The sequence below is a fragment of the Jaculus jaculus genome, chromosome 10, assembly GCF_020740685.1.
Source record: "Jaculus jaculus isolate mJacJac1 chromosome 10, mJacJac1.mat.Y.cur, whole genome shotgun sequence".
NCBI classification, from domain to species: domain Eukaryota; kingdom Metazoa; phylum Chordata; class Mammalia; order Rodentia; family Dipodidae; genus Jaculus; species Jaculus jaculus.
Window position 1 is genome coordinate 2,838,659 of NC_059111.1, and position 26,004 is coordinate 2,864,662.

Sequence of the window (26,004 nt, forward strand, 5' to 3'; positions counted from 1 at the left end):
TTGTTTGGTATTAGTATCTATGTACAAATTAAAATATTTAAAATAAATTATTGTCTAAGTTTCCCTGTATACCAATAAAATAAATTTAATGCTGATGTTTAATTTATATATAATTTAGGCGTATTAATATTTTACTATGATAAAGTTCAAAGACTAAAAATGTAAAACTTAGGAATTAATGTTTTAAAATATCAATAGATTTTATCACACCAATTAATATTTGTGAATCAGTGTGTGATGTTGAGAATTACATTCTTTTTAATAATTTATTTATTTTAATATATTGCATACTGGTCATTTCCCCATCATGTCATAATCTTAGGTTCTTGTTTCCTCACTCAATTCACTGAGGACCCTCCTCAGTGGGGTATAAGTATTGAGTAATCACGGTGTGATCATACATGCACCTGTCTCTCTGGGAGGGGTCAATGCTCCTTCCCAACTTGTAGCTCTTACAGTCTTTCCACTCCCTCCTCTGCAATGTTCTCTGAGTGTGGGAGGGCATATTACAAGTCAAGGAAGCACATTATGGAACGTTGAACTAGAATAGTTCTTCATGTATCTTACTCAAGCTCATAATGAGGTAGTATTTACAAGATTAACTTACTCTTACTAAGTTTGGACTCAAATATATAAATATATACACTTGTCTAAATGGGTGAAAATTTTATACATATATATATATATATATATATATATATATATATATATATGCGTGTGTTTATGCATGTTTATATGCACTGTGAATGGGTAAACATAAGGTGTGATTTCTTTGATGTTAGATGATATCTGGTGTTTTGACTCATTCAATTTATTCTTATAATTGACACAGTGGAACATGCCATATCTGGTAGAAAGTAAGTGCTCTCCAGACACAGTCACTTACCATAAGACATCCTTGGTGAACCCTGGGCACTATTTCTTTGGCACTGATAAAATGAAGTCCATTTTTCTACCACCTAATCTATTTTATAGTACCATACCCTGGTGGGCAGCTCTTTTCCCTGCTGAAGAAAGCCCATGGAAGTAAAGTTCATGAATAATAGTGTATATGAATTATATAATCTGGGATTGAGATAAAATGAGGCATTTTGTTTTTCAGGGACAATACTCTGTCTGATATACTAATAAAATATTTTTGGCTTTAGGTTTCCTCAGGAACTAAACATGGGAAAGATAAGTGCAGAAATCATGTGGACTCTTTTTGCCCTCGATATGAAATATGCACTTGAGGGTAAGTACAAATACCTGTGCTTATTAGAATATGTGCTTTAAATGTGAGGAATAGACACATTAAAACATGGATTACTATGCCTTACTACATGGCAGATGATAAGGTTCTAAGCAAGAGCACCCATCTTTAATCAAGTGGACCAAGTTATCATATCATAACCAGAAACTCACTTGGAGGATGATGCAGAGGCAGGAATTCTTCGTGGGTGTGCATTTACCAAAGCAGACCACTTGAGAAGGTGGGGGTACAATTGTTGGTGTTTGTCTCCATGGATTTTGGAATGTATCCATAGGACGCTTTAGTTAAAATTCAACCAAAGCTTTAAAAACAGACAATAGCAAGGCTCTTCACAAGAATCTCCGCACAAGTGTGTGGTGCTGAGTGTCACTCTCAGTGAGTCCAGTTCATACCATAAAGCAAGAAAACATAGCCTTAGGTTTCAAGCCTGGGCACTGTTGAGAAGTGGTTATTGAAACCATCAACTAGGTTGCTGCCCTTGAGCTACAGCCTAGTAGAAAAAATTATTTATATGTCTCTAGTAAATATACGTAGATGCCCAGTAATCATCAGAGCACTCCATGTGTGGGATCCAGTTGTAACTAAGACAACCACAGTCCCTTCCTTCAACAAGATCATGGAGAGCTCCAAGGTTTGCTATGGGGAGACAGTTGTGATCTGGAGTGGTTAGAGCAAATGAGTGTTTCGAGAAGAAACCCCTAAATCAGACTTGGGGCAGGGCTGGAAGAGTTGTTTGTGAGGAAATTATTTCTTGACATAGATCTGTATGAGAAATGGTCCCAGCAAAGGAAAGAACAAAAATATAGAAACATGTGGTGTACTAGAGAAAAGAAAATTGAGTCCCTACCAAAAGTTGACCTTAGAGAAACTGGTAGGCGTCAGAATACAGGGTCTTGCGAGCCTTCATGTGGAATTTGACTCTGCTACAGGAAATGGAGAGGGCATGTCTTGCTCAGACTTGCAACTTAGAAGGGTCAATGTGCCATTGGAAAGATAGACGGGTAGGTAGGACCAGGGCAGAGCCAGTGGCCATTATACTACTCCCTAGTTCTTAGCTTTGCTAAAATGTAAGCTTGAGAGAGACAGAGGAAACGTTCAAATGTTTTCCTTATTTGACAAACAAGATACATGGTTGCTTATAAATTGGTTTTCTGATAAAGTCAGGATCTCTCACCCACAGTGAGAGAGATTATTCTTCACATTATACCAGCCCTGTTCAGTGAAGACTCCTTACTGGAAATGAGTTGCTCCTTCCAGCATAGCAATGACCCAGCCCTCTTGATCTCCACTTCCATCTCTCCTCCCACCATCCACATCCTTCATACCCCTCTGATTGAACTGCCTATGTGGTATCCAAAATGCTGTTGATAATCAGACAGACTGGGCTGGAGAGATGGCTTAGTGGTTAAGGCATTTGCCTACAAAGCCAAAGGACCTCCATTCAATTCACCAGGACCCATGTAAGCCAGATGCACAAGGTAGCACATGTGTCTGGAGTTTGTTTGCAGTGGCTGGAGGCCCTGACATGCCCATTCTCTCTCTCTTACTCTCTCTCTTTCTCAAATAAATAAATAATAAATAATAATCAGACAGACCAGTAAGCTTCTGGGTGTCTTCAGACAGCATCCACTCAGCTCAGCCTGTTGCCCATACTCCCTAGCACTCCTTGGACTCCTTTAGGCATCTCAAACATTCCAGAATCAACATAGAATTCTTGATCTCCTCCATCCGTGCCCTCCCCTTCTCTTGCTTCCTGTTGTAGCTCTTTCCACAGCATTTATCTCGGGACGCACGCCAAACATTGCGTGGTTATCATCGGTCCTTTCCTTATCTCCACTGTGACCAGTGTTCACTTGCTCTACTGCCTAAACTGTTCCCACCAAACTTCTTACACAGCCACAAAGGCTCAGCTCATGTCACATCCTCAGGCAGGATCTCCCTTAGCACAGCATTGGCAGGGTCCAGTTATAGCTTTTATTCTCCACATAGCAACAAATTATTTGCTTATTTGCTTACATTTGTTCATTTGGTTATTTAAAATGTTTTTCCTATGATTTTTACCAATATGACCATATGATTTACTTTTCTTAATGTCATGGCCAAATACCTTCCAAGAAACAACTAAAGAGAAAGGGTTTGTTGTGGTGCACATTTAAAGAGATACCATGCTTCATAGTAGAGAACGCAGAGCGGTGCCCCACAAAGCAGCTGGTTGCATTATGGCCGTAGTCAAGGAACAATGTGATGAAGGATAGTGCTCAGCTCGCTATCATCTTTCTATGCAGTCCAGGACCCAGGCCCATGGAATGGTGCCTCCCGCTGTTAGAGTGGGTCTCTCCACTTCAATTCACATAGTCTAGCAAATTCCTCACAGACCTAGTTACAGATTAGTTTCCATGATGATGCTAAGTCTCAGCAAGATGACAGTCAGATTTAACTGCCACAAAAGCTTTGTGCCCAGACGATGAATACTGTATAGTAGAAGTTACTCAGTAGCTACTAGTTCAACAAAGATAATGCTGACCTCAGGGAGCAATCTGAACTCAGTGGAAGTGTCCATGGAGGGGCTGGATGCCCACTTGTGATGTCTGGCTGCAGGACCTTGGAAACACGCTAATAACTGTGCTCACCTGTGCAAGAAAAGTGCAATTTGGCTCCAGGAGCCAGGCAATGGCAAAGACAATGGCTCTCACCCACACTGCACAGGAGTGTAATGACTCAGATCCAAGCTAAGGTGAGAGCCCACCAGAGCGTCCTTACCTGTGCTTATACAGATACCACGGAAATGTTTATGCTGTCTTCATTTAAGAAGAAGTCACAGTCTGAGACACATAGGTGTGCTGGTTGAATGTAAAAGGCACCCATAGCCTCACGTACCTGTGATTAATCCCAAACCAGCAGCAACTTGAGAGGTGGACCTTGCTGGAGAAGGTGTGTCACTGGGAGCGGGCAGGCTCTGAAACTCATTAGTCTATCTAGCTGGGTATTTGATAGCAAGCTCACTGTTGCTGCTTCCTCCAAGCTTATGTGACAAGATGTGACACCCCACTATCTCTTCTTGCTTTGTTTTCTCCACCATCATGAAGCTTCCCCTCAAAATTGTAAGCCATGCTGGGCATGGTGGCAAACACCTTTAATCCCAGCACTCGGGAGGCAGAGGTGAGTTCGAGGCCACCCTGAGATTATATAGTGAATTCCAGGTCAGCCTGGACTAGAGTGAGACCCTGTCTCAAAAAAAAAAAAAAAAAAAAAAACAACTGTAAACCATAATAAACCCATTCCTCCTTAGCTGCTTCAGGAAGCATACCTTGTCCAGCAATAAGAAAGTAACCACAACATTGGCATATTTACATGAAAAAAAAAATATATATATATATAACTTGAGATGAGATTGTAATGCAATTAGAAGTGCAATTAGGGCCTAGAGAGATGGCTTAGAGGTTAAGGCATTTGCCTGCAAAGCCAATGGATCCTGGTTCAAATTCTCCAGGACCCACATAAGCCAGATGCACAAGGTGGCACATGTATCTGGAGTTTGTTTGTAGTGGCTGGAGGCCCTGGCATGCCATTCTCTCTCTCTCTCTCTCTCTCTCTCTCTCTCTCTCTCTCTCTCTCTGTGTGTGTGTGTGTGTGTGTGTGTGTGTGTCTGTCTGTCTGTCTGTCTGTCTGTCTGTCTGTCTGTCTGCCTCTTTCTCTCTCAAATAAATAAATAAATAATTTTTATAAAAGGGAAATTAGAAATGCTACTATTGGGCTGGAGAGATGGCTTAGCAGTTAACTGCTTGCCTGAGAAGCCTAAGGACCCATGTTCCACTCTCCAGATCCCACGTAAGCCAAAGACACAAGGTGATGTGAGCATACTAGGTGCATATGCATACAAAATGGCACACACATCTGTAGTTCAATTTCAGCGACTGGAGGACCAATTGCACCAATTCTGTTTCCCTCATAAAAAAGTTCTGCTATTGAAATCATGTTAATCTTTTATCAGATGTTTATTAATTATAAGTTCATAATTTGACACTCAGTAAAATAATATGACCTCAATGCTGAGATTATATCATCAGAAAGTAGCCTATGATTAAGCATAAATTAATATTCCATGTTTTTTCTCAGCCATTTGGGGAAAAAAAATCTTCTGAACAAGAATTTTTATGTCCACCATTTTGTTAAATAGCAATTAAAAAAATATTTACTTATTTATTTATTTGAGATAGCAGAAGAGGCACAGAGAAAGAGAAAGAGATAATGGATATGCCAGGGTCTGTAGTCACCTCAAATGAACTCCAGACACATGTACCACCTTGTGCATATGGCTTTATTTGAGTACTGGGAAATCTAACCTGGGTCCTTTGGCTTTGCAAGCAAGCACCTTAACTGCTAAGTCAGCTCTCCAGCCCTAAAATTGCAGTTTTATAGATATATAATTCACATATTCTATAATCCACAAATTTCAAGTGTATAAACCAAACATTTTCCTATTAGTAGATTTGTATATATTTTGAGGCAGGTATACAGTACAGGAGTAATTTGGATTATAGTTCATGGTTTATCCATCCCCTTACATTGCACAAGCACTTACAAGTGTACAACTCAGGCTGATTACTGGGTAACCTCTACACAAATTAGTTTTCTTATGTAGAAAGTGGTGTTAATGGCTTGCAAGGTGGTGAAAGATCAATGATACTTTAATGCACCTGTGTGGATGGAAGGAGAAATTGCAATTATCATCAAAGGATGAAATACTTGTGTCTCAAATGGTCTGCTTTAGGTGGTAGTTAAGGTTTTATCTCCTAGGAGACAGTTTACAAATACATGACAATCTATTCACTCCCTTTTCTCATTTTCTAACTCAATTTAATGGGTGACTTCAAGAAACATCTTTTTTAAAATTTAGTAAGAATAATAATTGTTAGAGAGAAATGAGGACTGAGTATCTCAGGAAGTGGAGGGCATAAACTTAAAAACATTCCTCCCACAGGCTCTCGTGCATGTTGATAGTAATGCACTTACTCTGCCAATTTGCCTCATAGAACGTTGTTAAAATTAATTGACTGTGGAGTAGCACTCCAAGCTGCTGACCTAGAAAGACACAGGACTGTTATTATATAATTTGGGCTACATCATCTGTCTTATGATTAAACCATCTGAGTCTGACCCCAGAGCCCTTGATGATAAAGACAGGTCAACAGGGCAGAATGGGCTAGAATTTATGCACTCGCAGCTTTTTAATGCATCTTTCCACTTTTCTTTATGGATTCATTATCTGCCACAAAAAGAATAATCTATTTTAACAACTGAAACAACTTTTTCCCCAATATAGCTCAAAAACCTATATGAGCCAACTTATTTTGTCGTTATGTTTGACATTAGCCACCTTCCAAATTTGATAAACAATAATTGATTTGATCACTGTGAAACCATGTGTTTGTCTTCTTAATGCTGTGAGAAAATGCTAGACATATGCAGCTTGAGGAGGAAGGTCTTGTTTGACTTGTTTCAGTCCATCATAGGGGGAGAGTGTGGGAGAACATGCGAGCTCACATCATGGCAGCCAGCAAACAGAGGGAGGGAATGCCTGAGCTAACTGGCTTTCTCCTTTTCTTTCTTCATTCTTCCTGGCCCGCCCCCACCAGCCCATGAGAATGGTGTCACCCACATTTAAGGCAGGTCTTGCCCCCTTCCTATCCCTCTTTAGAAAACCCCCACAGATACAATAGAGGTGGGCTTCACCAATACCTAGGTATGTTTCAAGCCAACCAATCAAGAAGAGCACTAACCACAATAACTAATCATCCAGATTTGAGAACCCAGACTTGCCATGAGGAAAGGGAGAAAAACATGTTCAGATAAAATGTCTTATTTTGTGTTGAAATAGAATTTGTTTTGCAGAATTTCTAGAGTTTAGTCTGAAGATCTCCACAGCTTTCCCCCTACGGATATAAATGTGGGTTTTGCAGTCAATTAGACCAAGATATATCTAAAGAATAAGGTAGAGAGAGATTGAGGAAGACCCTGGACATTGACCTTTGGCCTCCACACTTGCACGTGGGCCCACACACTTTTGAACATGCATTCCTTCTCCCTAATACCAAAACTAGCCAGAAGTGCCACAAGCAAAGAAAACAATAGGACCATATCCCTGAAGAACTGAGACAACACATCAAAGTCGGGACAAAGAGGCTGCCGCAGGAGCTTGCCACCGTCTGCTTTTCCGAAATCCTAGATGCACTTGCCTCTTCCACTCTTTAAATTCAAGGAAAGCAGCAGGCTATTTCAATTGCCCTGAACTAGAAGCAAAAAACGTCTTTCACACATACATAAATTCATTTCACAAGTTCCTCCTAACAGCCCCTTCTTCCTCCTTGCCCTCCTTGTAATTAAGCTGAAACTATTTGTTTTATATTTCTGGACTAGACAGGATAAGCTATGGGGGTAATTTAGAAACATGCCGATGAAAACACGTGGCTTTCAGGTAATAGAAAAGAAAGAGAGACATCCATGAGTATGTGTAATGCTATTTATTATTTATTCATTTTAACCTTTCAGATACACAGATTCACCTTATTGTCTATTTTGCCAAAGGATAATTAAAATATTTGACCTGTATGCTATATCATGTTCCTTTGCTAGACATTAGAGTAAATTTATAATTAACCTACTTTCTCTGGGTCCAACTCAAAAAATAATAGAACAGCAAAAACAAAGGTAAGCTGACTTCTCTGACTATGACTGTGTCTCTCTTTTAGCAGCATAAGCAAATCTGTTGAACACCCCCCTGTGTGTTCTGAAATTCAGTGGCTGATAAATCTGTTTTCCCACCCTCTATCCTAACAAAACCTCCAATGACCCCAATCGACACTAAAGTTTAAGAGGCACCATTCCGGAAGCATGCTGTGTAGTTGTGAGTGAACGAAAAAGAGTGATGGGGTCCCTGGTGCTCAGTAGTCACTCATTGCTCTTGATTCATCACTATGCTGCTATATCGTTGACATTGTATTGTCATAATATATAACTAACACTATATTGTTAAAAATTGACTTCTTTGATAAAAATGCCACCAAAACATACTCACCACTGATAATTCTTTTATTAGTAAGCACACTTATATGTCATCATATAACGTATTTCCTGAATGTCCCAGACTCTTCAAGCATGTCCCTAACTTGAGGAACTATTATAAATAATAATTTTACATATAACTGTATTATTACAAAACTTAGTCATGGCCTGGACAGATGGCTTGGTGGTTAAGGTGCTTGCCTGCAAAGCCTAAGGTCCCAGGTTTGATTCCCCAGTACCCACATAAGCACAAGACAGCGTATATGTCTGGAGTTCTTTTGCAGTAACTAGGGGCCCTGGCATGCCTTTCTCTCTCTATCTGCCTCTTTCTTTTTGTCTCTTCAACTAAATAAATAATATATATAATATATTGTTAATATATATTATTTATTTGCATATAATATTTTATATTTGTATATATAAACATAGTCACAATATGTATGAAAAGGATACCTATTCAACATGCCCAAGCTAGATGTTATAAATATACCTCTGCTGGGCTGGAGGGATGGCTTAGCAATTAAGGTACTTGCCTGTAAAGCCAAAGGACCGAGGTTTGGCTTCCCAGGACCCACATTCTCATATGCACAAGGTGGTACATGCATCTGGAGTTTATTTGCAGTGGCTGGTGGCCCTGGCGCACCCATTCTCTCTCTATCGAATAAATCAAAATTAAAAATATTTAAGTGTGTGTGATTAAAACCTTTTATCTCAATCCTATCCCTTTCAAAATACAGCAGCTCTGCTGCCATCATCATGTGTTATCTCTGCTCCATTTCTCACCCTACCACCGCCTGAGGACACCCAGTTGGCACAAACCCATAAATAAATTCTGCCTGTTCCCCTTCTAAAGCTGCCTGGCTCTTACGGTTCTCTCTGTGCTCCCTCCAGCTAGTTCCAACCACAACCCTGCCACTTTGATGTCTCTAAGAACTCCTAAGTAGTTTTTACATTTCCATATTCTTCCTATCCTATAATCCATTAGCTTTGCTCAGCCTATGCAAATTTACATCCATAAGTTTAAATTAGGTCGAGACATTATCCATATATAAAAACTTCCCAGAGCTTCCCCTTCTGAAATTTGGCTTTATTTTCCTATGTTGTAATGCACCATGTAATGACTTTATCTCGTTTAGGTTCCCTCTCAGTCATCTCTGCCCATGCCGCTGCATGCCCATCTCTCAGCAGGACCCAGTGTGTTCCCACAGGAACGCTTGGGCTCAATCTCTCACCTCTAAAGCTCCCTCTCTCTGCATGGCCAACTTCTCGCTCCCTCCATACCCTGCTTCACCTGACATCCCTTCATGAGCCTGCCCTCTGCTGATAATCTCACCTTCACCCCAATCCCATGCACCCCTCCTCTCCTTTCCCCAACATTTACCAGCTCTGATTGTGTTATTCATCCTCGTTATTTGTTCTCATATGCACTGTTTTTCTTTTTGTTTTCAGAACACAATTTGCTAGTGTCCTAATCAGAATCCAATATATAAAAAATATCTGTTTATGCACACAGATATACACATAAAATCATAAGAAAAATTTTATGAAGCATGGGTAAGAAAATTTCTTAATAAGGCTAGGTAATAAGATGGGAATGTATTGCTTAATATGCACATATTTAGTAATATATGCATATTTATTTATATTATCATCTGATCACAATGTGTTGATGTTATGGCTCTCTGGATGAGTTGAAGTCAGTAACGTAAAACACTGCTTTACAAAGAGGCTTCATAGACTCAAAAGCTTTGCAGTCCCACCAACAATTGAATACTGCTAGTTAAAATGTGTTCATTTAATAATTTAAATACATGCTATATAGTATAAATTTATGCCTGACAAAAGGTATGTCCGTAGATTTCCATATTCAAATATTTTTAGTTTTAATGTATAATAAATTTCAATGAGCATGTACATAATTTTCACAGTAATATTTAGGTATTTGATACAATTTGGAATCTATAAAGTTAGTTCTTTATTATTTTTTCATGTATTTGCGTGTGTGTGGTGCCCTCATGTATGCAAGCGTGTTTACATGTGTGTGTGTATGCATGTTGGTGCAGGCACATATGCATGTGTGTGCCCTTGTATTTGGACAACAATGTGAAATCGAGTGTCTTCCTCGATCTCTTCACCTTGTTTTGGAGATAGGGTCTCTCACTGAGCCGTAGCTCACTGACTCAGCTAGACAAACTTCAAAGTGGCCCCGGGATTCCCAGAGTCCACCTCCCCAGCCCTGGGACTACAGGCGCATCACCATGCCCAGCATTTTGCATGGGTCCTAGGGACCCAAACTCAGGTCCTTGTGTTCACTGGCAAGTACTCCAACTGAGCTATTTCCCCAGTCTTTATACTGAGAATTTTATATGGAAGCAAACACACTTTCTCTTAGACTAAGGTGTCCTGGGTAATTACCAAATCCCTGGGAAAGGTGTTGGAATACAGCATTTGAATATGAAGATCTGCAGCAGGTCATAATTTCCAGGAAGAAAATGGAGTAAGAGTGTAGTCACAACTATTAAGCTAGCACTGGCTAAAAATGGCATTTTCTATGCTAGCACCATGAAATACTACATAATTACATGTGAAAGGTCACATTTAAATTTATAATTTCCTCCTGCTATTAATCTTCCTGCCATTTCTAATCTAGGAAGAATAAGGTGAAAAAGAGATGATCAAGAAGTAATAAAGTCTTAGTTGGATTCTCCTCCATTTATTTATTTATTGTTTGAAACAGGCTGTCACCATGTTAGCCCTGCTTAGCCTGGAACTCCTCAAATAGGCCAAGATGGCCTCAAACTTGTGGTAGTCTGCTTCCCAGTGCTACAGTTAAAGATGTAAGCCACCATCACACCTGGCTGATTTTTCTTCCTTAATTAGCCTTTTGAGGCAAAAAGCTTAGAAAAATAAATGAAAATTATTAAATTACTTCAGGAAACTAAACAGGAAGTAGAAATATGTAAATGCAATAACCTCAGACACTAATTGGTACTGTGCAGCCCCCTGCAGATATTAAAGGAGACAAATTATGTTGGAACAAATGAACGTTGTCTAAACACTTGAACTTTACTTGTGAGACTGTAAGCCTAACCAACTCCTCATTAAATCAAATTAATCAAGGCCCAGACAAAAGTCACTGTAACTGTTTTTGTAATAGTTTTGTGAAAAACCTTCGTTTCTGTTTTGCTATTGCTCCTGCCCAGGCAATGGAAGCGTTTTGGCAACAAAGAAAAATGGAACATAAGACATGGTATCAGCTTTCCTCTCAACAAGGAACCAAGAAACCTTGTCTGTGCCTGTGAATTTTATTCAGAAACCTCCCAAAGAAAGCTCTGAGGAACAAGGTCTAGTTGGAGCTCTTGGAGTCATTCTGAATACAATACACACACAGAGAAAGAGACTGTGAGAGAGAGAGAGAGACAGTGAGTGTGTAGGTGTGTCTGTGTGTTTGTGAAGCTCATGCACATGTATGTGCCTATGTAGCGCCCATGCTCTCACCCTGTAGTGGCTGGAATGGAATGTCAGGTATCTTGCTCCCCTGGGGTAGCAGATGCTCATGGCCACGCGCAGCTGTTTGTGTTGGTCCTGAGAACGGAACTCAGTTGGTTTCTTGAATCTTTTCAGGCCCTTGTGCTTACACAGGAAGTGCTCTTAACGGTTGAGCCATCTCTCCAGCCCTTGTACATATACACATACGCATACATATATACATACACACACACACACACACACACAGAGAGAGAGAGACACGTACACAGACATTTACACAGACACATACATATATAACTTGTTTACCTTGAGGTAAAGGGTGAAGAACCCATGGAAATCCCTCTATGCTTGAGATCAGCATTTCTCAAGCATTGATAGATGACCTATGTATGTGTCACAAAATCAAGAAACTACAGTGGGAAAGAGAAGGATCACGTGAGCCTACTCATGAGGAATATGAGGATATTGATCTACTAGAGGAGTTTTTGAGGGCTGCATGGGGCAGTAGTAGAACACATGATGTGCAAAGGAGAAGGGAGAAATCCAGGGGCAGGAAGGCCCAGCAGATAAGGGGAGGAGAGGCAGGGAGGTGTAGGGGAAGAGTGAACAGGGGAGGACCAGCCAAAAGAAAGTGTTATGGAAAGGCTGTAAGGAAACTTATTGCCTTATGAGCTAATTAAAAATAATTATTGTGCTGGAGAGATGTCTTAGCGGTTAAGGCATTGGCCTGAAAAACCAAAGGATGAGGCTTGGCTCCCCAGGACCCACGTAGCCCAGATGCACAAGATGTCATATGTGTCTAGAGTTCGTTTCCAGTGGCTAGAGCTGGAGGCCCTGGTGTGTCCATTCTCTCTCTACTCCCAATCTCTCTCTCTCTCTCTCTCTCTCTCTCTCTCTCTCTCTCTCTCTCTCTCTCTCTCTTTATATATATATATATATATGGAGTTGAACTTTGGACCTTGTACATTCTCCAGCTGAGCTACCTGTCCTACCCAGTGACTTATTTATTATGTCCCTCAATCTATAATAGACAGTTATTTCTCAGGAACTATAAATACATAAAGAGCCTGGAAATCTGAATAAGTTTATCCTTACAATATTAGCTATACCTAGCATTTCCCACCATCATTTCTCTTTATCACATTCATTTATATAAAATATAATACAGGAAGACAAACTAAATCATAAATATATTGTGGTATGACTATTTCTTCATTTGTAATTTTAATTATAATTATTTTATTTAATTAAACTCTACCAACTTGACTATATTCAAATTTTTATCCACTAACTCTTACTCTTTATCTGTATAGAAAATTGAAACCAGAACATTACAGGCAATGTAGTGGCAGCCTTGCTATGTTTCTCACTTATTTTTATTTGCCTAAGGACATCTATGTCAAGTTCATTTAAAAGTAAGTTTCAGAAAGTGAAAAAGCAGTGTGCTTTGGAATACAGTGTAAGAGCTGGGATTTAGATATAAAGTTGAATTTTAATGACATTTTTCTTGTTTAGAAAAGCATATGGTATGCTGAAATGTACACTTGTCACTAAACACTTCCTTGACAAAATAATACATCACAAAGCTGAAAGTGTAAATATATAAACAAGCGTGCAATTGACAGCCAGTTCACGTTAAGACATATTTCATTTGGGCATGTATTTGACCACAAAACAGTCTGTAACCTAATAGAATGGCAACATACTTGGTGAGGGGAAGCCTGAGATGCAATACCATAGGTAGGAAAACGGAGAGAAAGAGGGATAGACATTGTAAAGGAGGTAGAAATGAAGGGGTGTATGCACTTGGAGCAGGAGAGCAGAAGGGGCTCACATTTCTTTTAAGCTGTGATTTATCAACTTTTATTCCAGCTTGTGTAAGATGGTAAAATACTAATACATGAAGTTTTGGACATCTCACATTCTAATAGCATCTGAAGTATCTTGGCAAGTGCTAGATAACCAAACCAAACAGATACCAAATAGCAATCTCTACATAATTCATGTTAAATGTAAATAATTCTTTAAATTTCATCATTATTTCTCTTTGCCTTCTTGTTTAGAGTCTCACACCTTTCATTTATGAGCTTAGATATTTTTTAAATATTCTGAATTTTTCATACTCATTACAGTAGTAAGCTGTCCAAATTTTTAGAAGTTAAATCAGGATTAAATAATACTGACAAAAACGAAGGTTTACAGAGGTTAAAAGGCTTGTCAAATCATATTTCCTATGGCAACAAAAAACTTTTAAAAGAATTATCTTGCTTAAATTTTGGCTAAATTAATAAAATTGATGGCATGGGAATTTAAATCTCATTTTCTTCCCATTACATGGAAGAAGGCAGCCCATATGGTTAATAACTACACTTAATAACAGCGCTGGAGTTTCAGGAAACACAATGATCCTGCTGGGTGGTGTTAATCTTTCATTCATTGATTCCCCTGAGAGGACGTGGCATTTCATAACTCTGTTCTGAGAGCTAGCTGCACGGAAGGAACAGGTGGACCGTGGATTTGGACAGATCTTGCCTGCTTAGTGTTCCGAGTCTGCCTGTGGGAAATTTCAGATATCATGGGCCATATGACAAATTTTCCTCAGAGAAAACTTGGACAGGGAATGATAACATCTAAAGAAGTACCATCAACACTGCCTTTGAAAACAAAATAATTTGGTGAGCCTCTGCTCAGGGACCTAAGTGCTGGATTGGGGACATTATTTTGGTGAATATCTGTTTTTGTTAAAGTTTGTATTCAAGAAGAATAATATGTGAAGATTTCATTGGGATTTAGGACATAATCAATTTACTAGGATAATTAGAACTTTTAAAATATTTTATTTTTATTTATTTATTTGAGAGAGAAAGATACAGAAATAGGGAGAGAGAAAATGGGAGTGACAGGGCCTCCAGCCACCGCAAAAGAACTCCAGATGCATGTGCCACCTTGTGCATCTGGCTTACGTGGGTCTTGGAGAGTCGAACCTATGTCCTTTGCCTTTGCAGTGAAGTGCCTTAAGTGCTAAGCCATCTCTCCAGCCCAGGATAACTAGAATTTTTAAAGCTCAAATGTTCTTGATTTTTGGATCACCATGTTGGCTAATATCCTGTGCCAATTTACATATATTTATTTATTTATTTATTTATTTATTTATATATATTACTTTCAAGGAGAAAGACAGAGGCATGGCAGGGCCTCTTGACGCGACAAACTATTTCCAGATTCATGCACCACTTTGTGCATCTGGCTTTACATGGATATTGGGGAATCAAATCCAGGTTATCAGGCTATGTAAGCAAGCACCTGTAACTGCCAAGCCATCTTCCAGCCCACACCTCTGCCAATTTTATCTCTGTAATCACAAGGTGACTTTTCTGCCTCAGGACCCAATACTTTTTCTCTGTCTTCAAAGGAACCCTCAGAATTTATCTTTTTGCTACAATGGCTGAATGTTTAAAATGTTAGATATAGAGTCTCAGGTATAATCTGACATCTTGTCAGTGCATTCATTCTAGGATATTAAGACATATATATCCATCTGATTTTATCTATTTTATGCTCTGAAGGTTGATGAAATTGATTTGTCACCCTTGTTTTAAGAACCACATTCTATAAAACAGATTTACTTATAGTAGGAGACGTGTTACAGTCTAGATAATATGAATTGAATGCATCTGAGCAAATTGTTTTGGAGACTGCCAGTTGTTATCCAGTGAGTTACTTTCCTTGGTAATGTAGCCTTCTCTAGTGTTCAGAATATCCTGTAGCTGTGGTAACCATATCTTTTAAATATTGCAACATGGTCTGACAAGGAAAACAACTGTGTATAAACTGGAGCTAAATACATGAATTAGAAGCCACCTTAGAGAATTCAGACCACATGTCTCCTCATCTGTGCCAAGTATCAGTCATTCTGTAAGATGTAACTTAAAAAAAATCTACTTTGAAAATATTTTTAAACTATCAGCTTATCTATAATTTGTATTTTAAATATACTCAGAGCCCCCACCTAAAGCAATTTCCTCATTTGCCCATTCAATAGGCTAACATGTAAATATCTAATCTGTATTAGGTACCATGCTGAGAATTTGAGATTAAAAATGTAGAATTTATACTCTTGGTTAACTTGTGATTTGGCCATGAGACATGTATTAGTCAGATATTCACATTTATTTAGGTAAAAGTAACCATGAAAACTGCAATAAAAGATGAAAGTATGCTGAGAAGAAATAAGAGTGAACTGTTTTATTTTGTCAGTAGAATTAAAAGTGTTCCATAGCAAATATGCTTAACTGGGATCTTGGAGAAAAAAAAGAAACTAACAAATTGAAAAGAAATAGGATGAAATATTTTAATGAAAAAAAGTAAAACAATAAATGCATAGCACACTATTTCCTTTAACCTGTGAATTTAAATTTTTTTATTTTTATTTATTTATTTTATTTTTACTTACACATCGAATTTAACATATTTAATACTGTGTAAGTCCCTAGTCAGTGTAATATAGAATTGACATTTTTCTTTTGGCTGCCTACAATAAGATTAATTATTTTATGTGCACATGCATTCATCCATTTGGCATGTCTGGTGACAAACCTATTTCTTTCCTCATTCTAAAATTAGCTTCCCCTTAGACAGTTGCTCTTACTGGTCACAATTCAGCATCAGCTATATTTTTTTTTTGAGTTGGCAAGTCCCCAAAAAATCCCAAAAGAGGAAATGCATGTCCATCTTTAGAATTTGATTATGCGCATGATATTTTAGTCACGAAACAGTTTCCAGCTGGCAAGCTTGGCATCCATATTCAGTAGCATCTAAATATTGTTGTTGCATTTATTATATAAGCCGCAAAAAAAAAAACACTCAGCAGATGCTCCAAAATTCATAAAACTTGTAATCCTCCAAGCATTTGGCGTTTTGTCATAAAATCCAAGTCACATCTATGATTGATTTGAGTGCTCACATAACAGCCCTTCCCTGTCTGCTTTCTTTATTTTCTGGGATCTCACAAGATTGGGCCACTTTCCCAAAAGTTGAGCCATGGGTGAAAAATTAATGGTAAGGCAGCTTGTATGGGAAGAGCCAGGCTAGGTGAGCTGTTAGGCTCATCACAGAGAGATTACTTAGGTTACTCACATCAGTCTAGTTTCACACAAGAAGATGGTGATAAGAACATGTGTGATTGTCCAAGATCACATGAGTGGCAGGAATGCAGCAGGGGACTCAAACCCTGTTCTCCACAACCTATTCAGTGCTTCTTGTATTTAACATTTTATAAGCTTATGACAATTCTCGGAGCATATGACTTTAAAAATGAACTTTAAGAAACAAGCAGGTTCCTTGTGATTTTAGATATACAACAAAGTAATAGGTTGTTATGTTAATATTGTTTGACAATCCAAAATTCATAAGTTGCTTTAACTAGCAGAGAAATGTTCATGAGAGAAAAACAGGATATTATAAATTCCTAATAATTACCAGTTTAGGTCCTTCACAAACTATTTGATAGGATTCCACTCCAGGAAAATATTAATATAAAAATAATGGTAAATAATAATAATGCCACATTACTAGCCCAGCCTATGTTACCTTTTCAAGGCCAAATTATTTAATCAATAGCTGTGGCCCCAGAAAATCTGAGCAACATAAAGTTCATAATGAAATCCTTCCAACTTCCATCACTTCCTCATGTGCCTCTCTATTTTTTAAAAAAAATATATTTTATTTACTTATTTATTTATTTATTTATTTATTTATTTATTTATTTATTTATTTGAGAGAGAGGCCTATAGGGAAAGAAAGAGAGAGAGAAAATGGGTGCTCCTAGGCCTCCAGCAACTGCAAACGAATTCCAGACTCATATGCCACCTTGTGCACCTGCCTTACATGGGGACTGGGTTCTTGGGCTTCACAAGTAAGTGTCTTAACCACTGAGCCTTCTCTCTAGCCCATTGTGTGGCTCTCTCAATCACACTGATTCTTCTACTAAAATGTGGATAGAAGTGATCATGGTATAAACGTGCCAGCTGCTTGCTTTTCCTCTAGTAAAACCATCCTGTCAATAAGAGAACTGAGATTTAAACAGTGAATTTTCTAATTCTAGGGCTTTGTTTTCACCAATTTTAAAACTTTATGTGTTTCTGCATTCATGCATGTGGGTACAGGTATGTGTGAGTACATGTGTGTGCACATGCATGTGGAGGCCAGAGGGCAACCTTGGGTGTTCTGCTTCCCATGCTGTCCACCTCCCATAAGACAGAGTCTCTGATTGGCCTGGAATTTGCCAAATAGGCTAGACTGGCTGTCCGATGAGTCCCAGGGATCTCCCTGTCTCCACCTCCCCAGGCTAGATTTCAGACATGTGCCACTAACCCAGCCTTTTATGTGGACTTCAGAGATCACCCTCAAGTCTTCATGCTTCTAAGGCACATATTACCAACTTGATAGCCATAGCCCCAGCCCATGCATGAGTATTTTTAAAAGATGGATTTAAATAGGGCTAGACTACTATGGTCTAGTCAGTGTAAGCGGTCCTCTTTCTATGTCTGGATTTGTACAACCAGAATCTGACAAATAGAACACAACTTCATGCTTGTATCTTTTCTATAAAGATAGATGTCTGATTTAATGCACAGACACAATTTCTCAAGCTCTTGAATTGCTTTTAATCTGGACATCTGCGAGGTGTGCTCATCTTCTCTAGAGAGCTGATGGTACAATGCATTTCTAGATCCCACTCCACATCCAGAAACTCTCTTTCTTCCAAAACCTTTCTTTTCTCTGCATTCTTTCTTTTCTTTGCATTTTCTGTCTGTGATAAATAAGAGCCATACTCTGACCACAGTACCCTTGTCAGACCCTTGAGTTCCAACTGACGCCCCTTTGTCCTCACTCCAGATGCGCAGAGCCAAAGCTGTCTTCCCTCTCGTCTTCCTCTTACCCCCTCCAGTCAATATTTAGGACATCATTTCTCCCATGGAATCTGTCCTGGGCTATATGCCTCACAAATTAGCTCTCTCCTCCTGAGATTCACCAACTCAAAAACCCTTCTCTCCCTCTTTGCCATGTGAATTAGCTGCACATATGAAATACTCACTATAATCTCATTAAAAAGAAACCCAATGTCATTCAACTGAAAAATAACCTTATCCTCCATCACAGGGCCTCGGACACAGATGACTGTGAGTGGTCTTAAGAGAACATGAGACCCCAGACCTCGTCAGGCGATCAAGCAATCCAAAGCATAAAATCCACACGGTAGAAAAAATATTTCTCTCCTTCAAGAAACACTAAAACTCCTTGCTTCGTATCTGTTCATCTTGAATAGATTTATTTGTCTTATTTTCACAGCAAATAAAGTTTCAAGTTATCTATGATTCTATCACACCAATTCCTAGAGCTGTGTTTGCCTATAAAATATAACACAGGCATCTACATATGTCTGTACTGTTTTAGAGTATTGACACCTAATCTCAGAGTCATTTTAATACTTATGTAATATTCCATCAAATCCACAGACCTCAGAAGTTTAGCTGCTGCCTGCTTTGGGGTAATCAGATTGTTAGCATTCTTTCTATAGAGTGGATGATGCTACATAAAAGTGTTGCTGCATCACTGTTCTCATTTTATTTGTACCGTGGGACAGATTACCAGGAGTGGAAATAATGAGTCAAAGAGATGGATGTCATGTCATGTATTGCCAAATTACCTCCCTGAGCTTTCAATGGTGTACACACACCAGTATCATTGGTTTCCTTCTAGAACATCATTCTAGAATATTCTAATGATTTTAAAACACTTTATTTTATTTATTTTAATTTATTTATTTTTAAGTATTTTGTTTATTTATTTGCAAGCAGAGTAATGCAGACAGATGGTGGGGGGGGAGTATATGTGTGCCAGGGCCTCCAGCCACTGCAACTGAACTCCATATGCATGTGCCCCTTTGTGCATCTGGTTTTAAGTGGGTACTGAGGGATTGTACCTGGGTTGTTTAGCTTTTCAGGCAAGTACCTTAACTGATGAGACATCTCTCCAGCCCTATTTATTTATTTTTGAGAGAGAAAGATAGAATGGGTATGCCAGGACCTCCAGACACTACAAACAAACTCCAGACACATGTGCCATCATGAGCATCTGGGTTACGTGGGTACTGGGAAGTCAAACCTGGGTCCTTTGACTTTGTTGTAGGCAACTGATAAGCAATCTCTTCAGCCCCTTCTAATGATTTTTGACATTGCTATTATGACAGCTGTACAGAATAACCTCCTTATTTATGCTTTGAATGTATGCCATTACTGAGGAACTGAGCATTATTTTCATGATTGTTGACCAATTTTATTTCTTCCTATATTTTTTTAATGTCCTTGCCCTTGAAGATGTATATTTCTCAATGAAATTCATTCAGTAGTATTTTAAGTTTTAGTTTATATGGCTTATTGATAAAAATAGCTTTCAAATTTTGAAACATGTTCTCTATATATTTTATCTCAAGGCATTTCCCCTTAAAGTTGCATCATTTTGTTTTAGAGTTTGATTATGTTGAGTAATATTTACACTTGGCCTTTGGGGTTTGATTTGTTGAGAAAAACATTGTGTTAACCTATAATTTGATTTGTATATGGGCAGTGTTAATTCTCTCATCCTCAACTCATTCTTTTAGTACTAAAAGCCATTCTGTAATGAGGAAAATATTATACATTTTCAAGCTTAGGAGAGTGGTTCAGGAGACAGTGAAGAAATGACAGTGCAGAAGGAGAAGTGGGAAATGGCAATAGCAATTTCTTGGGAGGAAAAATTGCGTGAGGTCCAACTGTTTCCCATGTGATCAGGGTTTGGGGTGTGGCCATTACAGCGACAGGGAAGAAAAAGTCTAAGGCAGGTACTGAGAGGGAAGGAAGAGAGCAGGTGGTCAGATGAAAGAGGAGAGCAAAGACGTACAGGAAGTTTGAAGTAAGCTGAGAGGAGAAGCTTGAGCTGGTCAGTGAAGTGCGGAAGATGTGGCCAGTACCGAGGGCCCTGTGTGTGTGTGTGGGTGGGGGGTGACATTCTAAGGTACACTTGTATTTTCCATCACACTGAGATGCTAGGGACAGTCACAGAATAGGTAAGGAGTGGGACTTACCCAATTACGCTGTTGCCACAGAAAAAATAGTCTAAATAGCTAAGGGATACAGAAAACAGACTCCAGTCTTGAGCTTCACGAGGAGAAGCTGGGAAGTCCTGTAGAGAGGGAAAGTGGTTTCCAGTGGCATGGTAGTTTGAAGTTGAAAGACTGAACGTTTGGCTCAGATAGACTTAGACATTTTTTGTAATTTTTTTAATTTATTATTTATTTGAGAGCGACAGACACAGAGAGAAAGACAGATAGAGGGAGAGAGAGAGAATGGGCACGCCAGGGCTTCCAGCCTCTGCAAACGAACTCCAGATGCGTGCGCCCCCTTGTGCATCTGGCTAACGTGGGACTTGGGGAACCGAGCATCAAACCGGGGTCCTTAGGCTTCACAGGCAAGTGCTTAACCGCTAAGCCATCTCTCTAGTCCAAGACTTAGACATTTTTTAAAAATTATTTTTATTTTAAGAGAGAATGAATGGGTGTGCCAGGACCTTCAGCCTGTTGTGAATGATCCCCAGATGCATGTGCCCCCTGGTGTGCATGGTGCTTACATCACTGGGTCTGACTATTTGGGACCTTCAGATTTGAACATGAGTTCTTAGGTATCACAGGCAAGCTAACTTAACTGCTAAGCCATCTCTCCAGCCAGACTTAGTCATTTTTTATTAAACTTCCTACTTGAGCCCCTAGCAAGCAGATTCCTAAGAGAAGAGAGGCTCACTAGGGGCGGGTCTGAGCCCAGCCCCACTAGGTGTGCTCTGAGCAGTCTGAGCTCTGGCTGCTTGGCTCACTGCTGCTGGCTGTTGATAGTTTCTCTCTGTTTAGTTCTATGAAAGGGAATCAGCTTTGTCTGCCATTGATGGAACTTCTACTGGACTCTGTAAACCTTAAATGAATACCTTTCTCCCATAAACTATGTTTGGTTGGAATGTTTGACCCAGCAACTTGAAGCTGACTGCAGCAAGTAGATCTAAGAGAATAGCGATCCAGGCGTGGTAGCTCACACCTTTAATCCCAGCATTCGGGAGGCAGAAGTAGGTGGATCGCCAATAGTTCGAGGCCACCCTGAGACTATAGAGTGAATTCCAGGTCAGCCTGAGCCAGAGTGAGACCCTACCTCGAAAAACCAAAAAAAAAAAAAAAAAAAGAGAGAGAGAGAGAGAGAGAGAATGGCAAAGCCCTGAGTGGTGGCACATGCCTTAAATCCCAGCACTCTATAGGCAGAGGTAGGAGGACATCCATGAGTTCAAGGCCACCCTGAAACTACTTAGTGACTTCCAGGTTAGCCTTAGTTAGAGCAAGACCTTATCTTGAAAAACCAAAGAGAGAGAGAGAGATTGAGGGAGGTGAAATCCAAGTCAAGGAAGATGATACTGGTTAAAGAACAAAGTGCATGAAGCTGATATTTAAAGGATGCTTTTATTGACAGGGAGTTAGAGTACAAAGGGGGCTGGCTGAGGTGGAAGGGAAGCAAGCCCCCATGGAGAAGGGCAGGACTGAGACTGGGAGAAGAGACTTTCAGTAGCCCATAGGCGTACTTGTGCTGTTTTAATGGCACACCTTCATACGTTGACACATGTAACATACAACATGGAGACAGGAATTATTGTGAGGAAAAGGAAGCTACCGAATTCAAATTGATGTTAAGTACCAATAAGAATTTCCAGTGAGGGCTGGAGAGATGGCTTAGCGGTTAAGCGCTTGCCTGTGAAGCCTAAGGACCCCGGTTCGAGGCTCGGTTCCCCAGGTCCCACGTTAGCCAGATGCACAAGGGGGCGCACACGTCTGGAGTTTGTTTGCAGAGGCTGGAAGCCCTGGCACGCCCATTCTCTCTCTCTCCCTCTATCTGTCTTTCTCTCTGTGTCTGTCTCTCTCAAATAAATAAATAAATAAATACTTAAAAAAAAAAAAAAAAGAATTTCCAGTGAGCTTGGCTCTTTCCAGATTTTCACTATAGTGTTTTGAAAGTGCCTATTTCTCCATAACTTGCCAATGTCAAACATTATCAGTGCAGTTAACTTTTATCAACCTTAGATGAAAAACTACCTTGGAGCTATAATGTTCCTATCTAAATAATTAACATGGCTTTTCCTACATGGTCTTTCACATTTCCTTTTTCTGCTCATAATCTTTATAGCAAGTTTGTTGGTATGCCCATTTTTATTCACTATTTCAAAGAAAGTTTCCTGAGAGAAACTCCCTCTATAATTTTTCTTGCAAGTATTTCCCAATTATTTTTAGGTGATTATGAATTATGAATGCATTTTCCATTCTTAAACATAATAGTATAGCGGGTATTTATTAATTGATTATAGATAGAATATAAGCTTGCTAAGACATTGGATTGTTGTGTTTCTTTTTCTTTTGGTTTTTCAAGGTAGGGTCTCACTCTCTAACCCAGGCTGACCTGGAATTCACTATGTAGTCTCAGGCTGGCCTTGAACTCACAGTGATCCTCCTACCTCTGTCTCCAAGTGATGGCATTAAAGGTGTGCACCACCACACCTAGTTCTGGATTATTTATTAATTGGATTTGATTTTTTCATCTGAAAGACAAAAAAAAATCATTGTATATTTGTGAAATATTTTTGAAAATTGCATAGTGTCTGTGGTTTGTACAAGGAAAAGAATATGTTTTAAGTTTAAAACCTCTTAAATTAGATATCTTTTCAATAACATTAAAAAGAATGGATAAATTATTAGAATGAACCATGCATACATCGAAGATGGCATAATTTCAGATAAATTTGATAGAAGATACTGTTAATCTCTACAATGCCAGGAGATATTCAACTTTATTAGATACTTGCTTTAGAAAAAGGCATTAAAAACTCACAAATAGGTTGGTTTGTAAGAATAGTTTCAAATCTATGATTGCACTGCTTTTCTTGACGTCTGAAAACTTCTTGGATACCATGCCTTACTAAAGTTTTCATCCTTAGCACCACGTATAACAAAAGCAGTTTCCATCTTTTGTTCCTTGGGATTGTTCTGATTGTTGAAGTGGTCACGTGTATCTGAGGGCAGTGCTCAGAAATTCGCAGTACACAGAGATGCTGCTGTCTTCTGATTTGGGAATTTCCCTCTGAAGTGCCACAGTTTTAGAGAAGTAACAGATGAGCAAGAAGGAAACAAGCAAAAAGATACCCAAAGAAATAAGACAGATTCCCAGATTTCAAATGCAGTGAGCTATTTTGCGATTTCCCTCATCTTCCAGTATCCTATAGATATTCAGTCCATAATCAGTATCCTGAAGATAATTACCTATTATCACAGTGTTCCTGGTTTACTTAGCCTGTCCTTTTGGCCTATGAATAATGAATCCCAATTCACTTGTTTAAAATGTTTGAGCTCTCACTCTTTGCAAACACTAATGTAAATGCTAGGAAGGACACGATTAAGAAGAAAGAATGAGGAAACGATGGCATGACTGCTGAGTACAAGGTCAGCTCAGGATGACAGCAGGTAGGAATACCTTCTTGGACTATGAGAACACAAAACCTCATTGAAATAAGATATCAACTATGGCTGAGCCTAGAGGAATGGGGAATTTATTTAAGAAGTGAAGAAGACAGCCAATAAGAATGTATAAGGATAGGAATCATAGGATAACCCAAGAAGGTGGCAAGGCATATGGCATTTTAATATAACAAATCTTCAAGTGTCAGAATTGGGGTGCATACTGAGGATGCTATTTGGGATACAATACAGAAATGCAAGTCTCAGGGAGGGCATTACCATGAGATATTGTTTATACTCATGGAAGTTGTTAATAAAAAATTGAAAGTTAAAAAAAAGAAATGCAAGTGTCTGAACAAAGGTATCAGATTTGAGAATGATAAGAAGTATTCCTTAAATGCCTCCAAAGCCTAGATTAATCCTGAAAAGGTACATGACTCTAGCATGCAAAACCATAACTTGGGAGTTTGCTACAAAGTCATCTATCTCTAGTATACAGTCTACTGGCACATGAGAAACAGGTGTGTTAGAGACCAGCTGAAGGCTGAACATGCCACAAGGATCTGACTGTCCTTCAGAGGGGTGAATGACAAGTCAGGAAGCCACATCTATAAGACTAGAAATGGTGTATTTTTTATTATTCTATTAGGGTAAGTATAAGCCACCCATGCACACATGTACATGCATGGACACACATGCACCTGCTCACATGTTATTCATAAGGAGGAGGTCTGGTCACTATTCTAAGGAAGGGCTTTCAGTAGAAGATGGGAATCGGGATGTTGATCTTGCTCCTACATTTCAGTAATCAAATATTGCTTTAGTAATTGGAAAATTACCAAATGAAATTTAAAAAGGAAAAACAGCTTAATAAAGGTTAATAGAAGCTATGTAAATTAGAAGAAATTAAGAGTGACAACAAATTAGTCTTGAAGTGATTGTGTGGGAAGCTAATATGTAATCATGAGTAGTTGGGGCATGTGGAAACAGCTAGAGTCACCAGAGGAGTAGCTTATTCCAGAGAAGTTATGACAGACTGGCTGTGCAGAAGAATTGACTGTTACATTGTCAGGGCACTCATACTTCTGGGCCCACCCCAGGCCAATTCATCATCACTTTTAAACAAGAATGGGAAATAGATCCGTGAACAATACAGTCATGTTCCCTTCATTCTTGGAAGTTAAATTTTAACAGAGAAAGCTGCTCTTGAGGAACTGGAGAATTTCCAAACAAATGCAGATGTGCAAAGTACATGATCTAATGAAGCCATGATAGTGGTGACCTTCACATCTGTTAAACCTTTCCCAAAACTCCCTAAACTAATAAGCACACGAAAGCATGCAAACTTTAACTTCATCATAATTAAAAGGCAGAGAACACTACAGATTGTTCATATTTAGATTTTTAACTTTTCAGAATTTTTTCATTGAAGTTCCCTTTATTTTTATTTTAATTGAAAAATAATAGTTTGTATATGTTCGTAGGGTAAGATGTGATGGCTTGTCACATTTACACTTTGAGGGAATGATTGAGTCTGGCTAATTATTGACCATTTGCAAGTAAACATTTTTTAAAGTTTTTTTTGGTAAGAACACCTAAAATCCTCTCAGTGTGTTTGAAATATACA

At 38.9% G+C, this 26,004-nt stretch overlaps 1 protein-coding gene across 2 annotated transcripts in view; it reads left to right on the plus strand.

Moving 5' to 3' along the window:
• The window catches only part of Unc13c (unc-13 homolog C), a 583,772-nt gene that overhangs the window by 426,921 nt on the left and 130,847 nt on the right, over positions 1-26,004 (plus strand). For both annotated transcript variants that reach the window (XM_045160688.1, XM_045160689.1), the window contains one exon: positions 1,149-1,234. In XM_045160688.1, the coding sequence (XP_045016623.1) occupies positions 1,149-1,234 (86 nt within the window). The remainder of the gene's footprint in view (positions 1-1,148; positions 1,235-26,004) is intronic.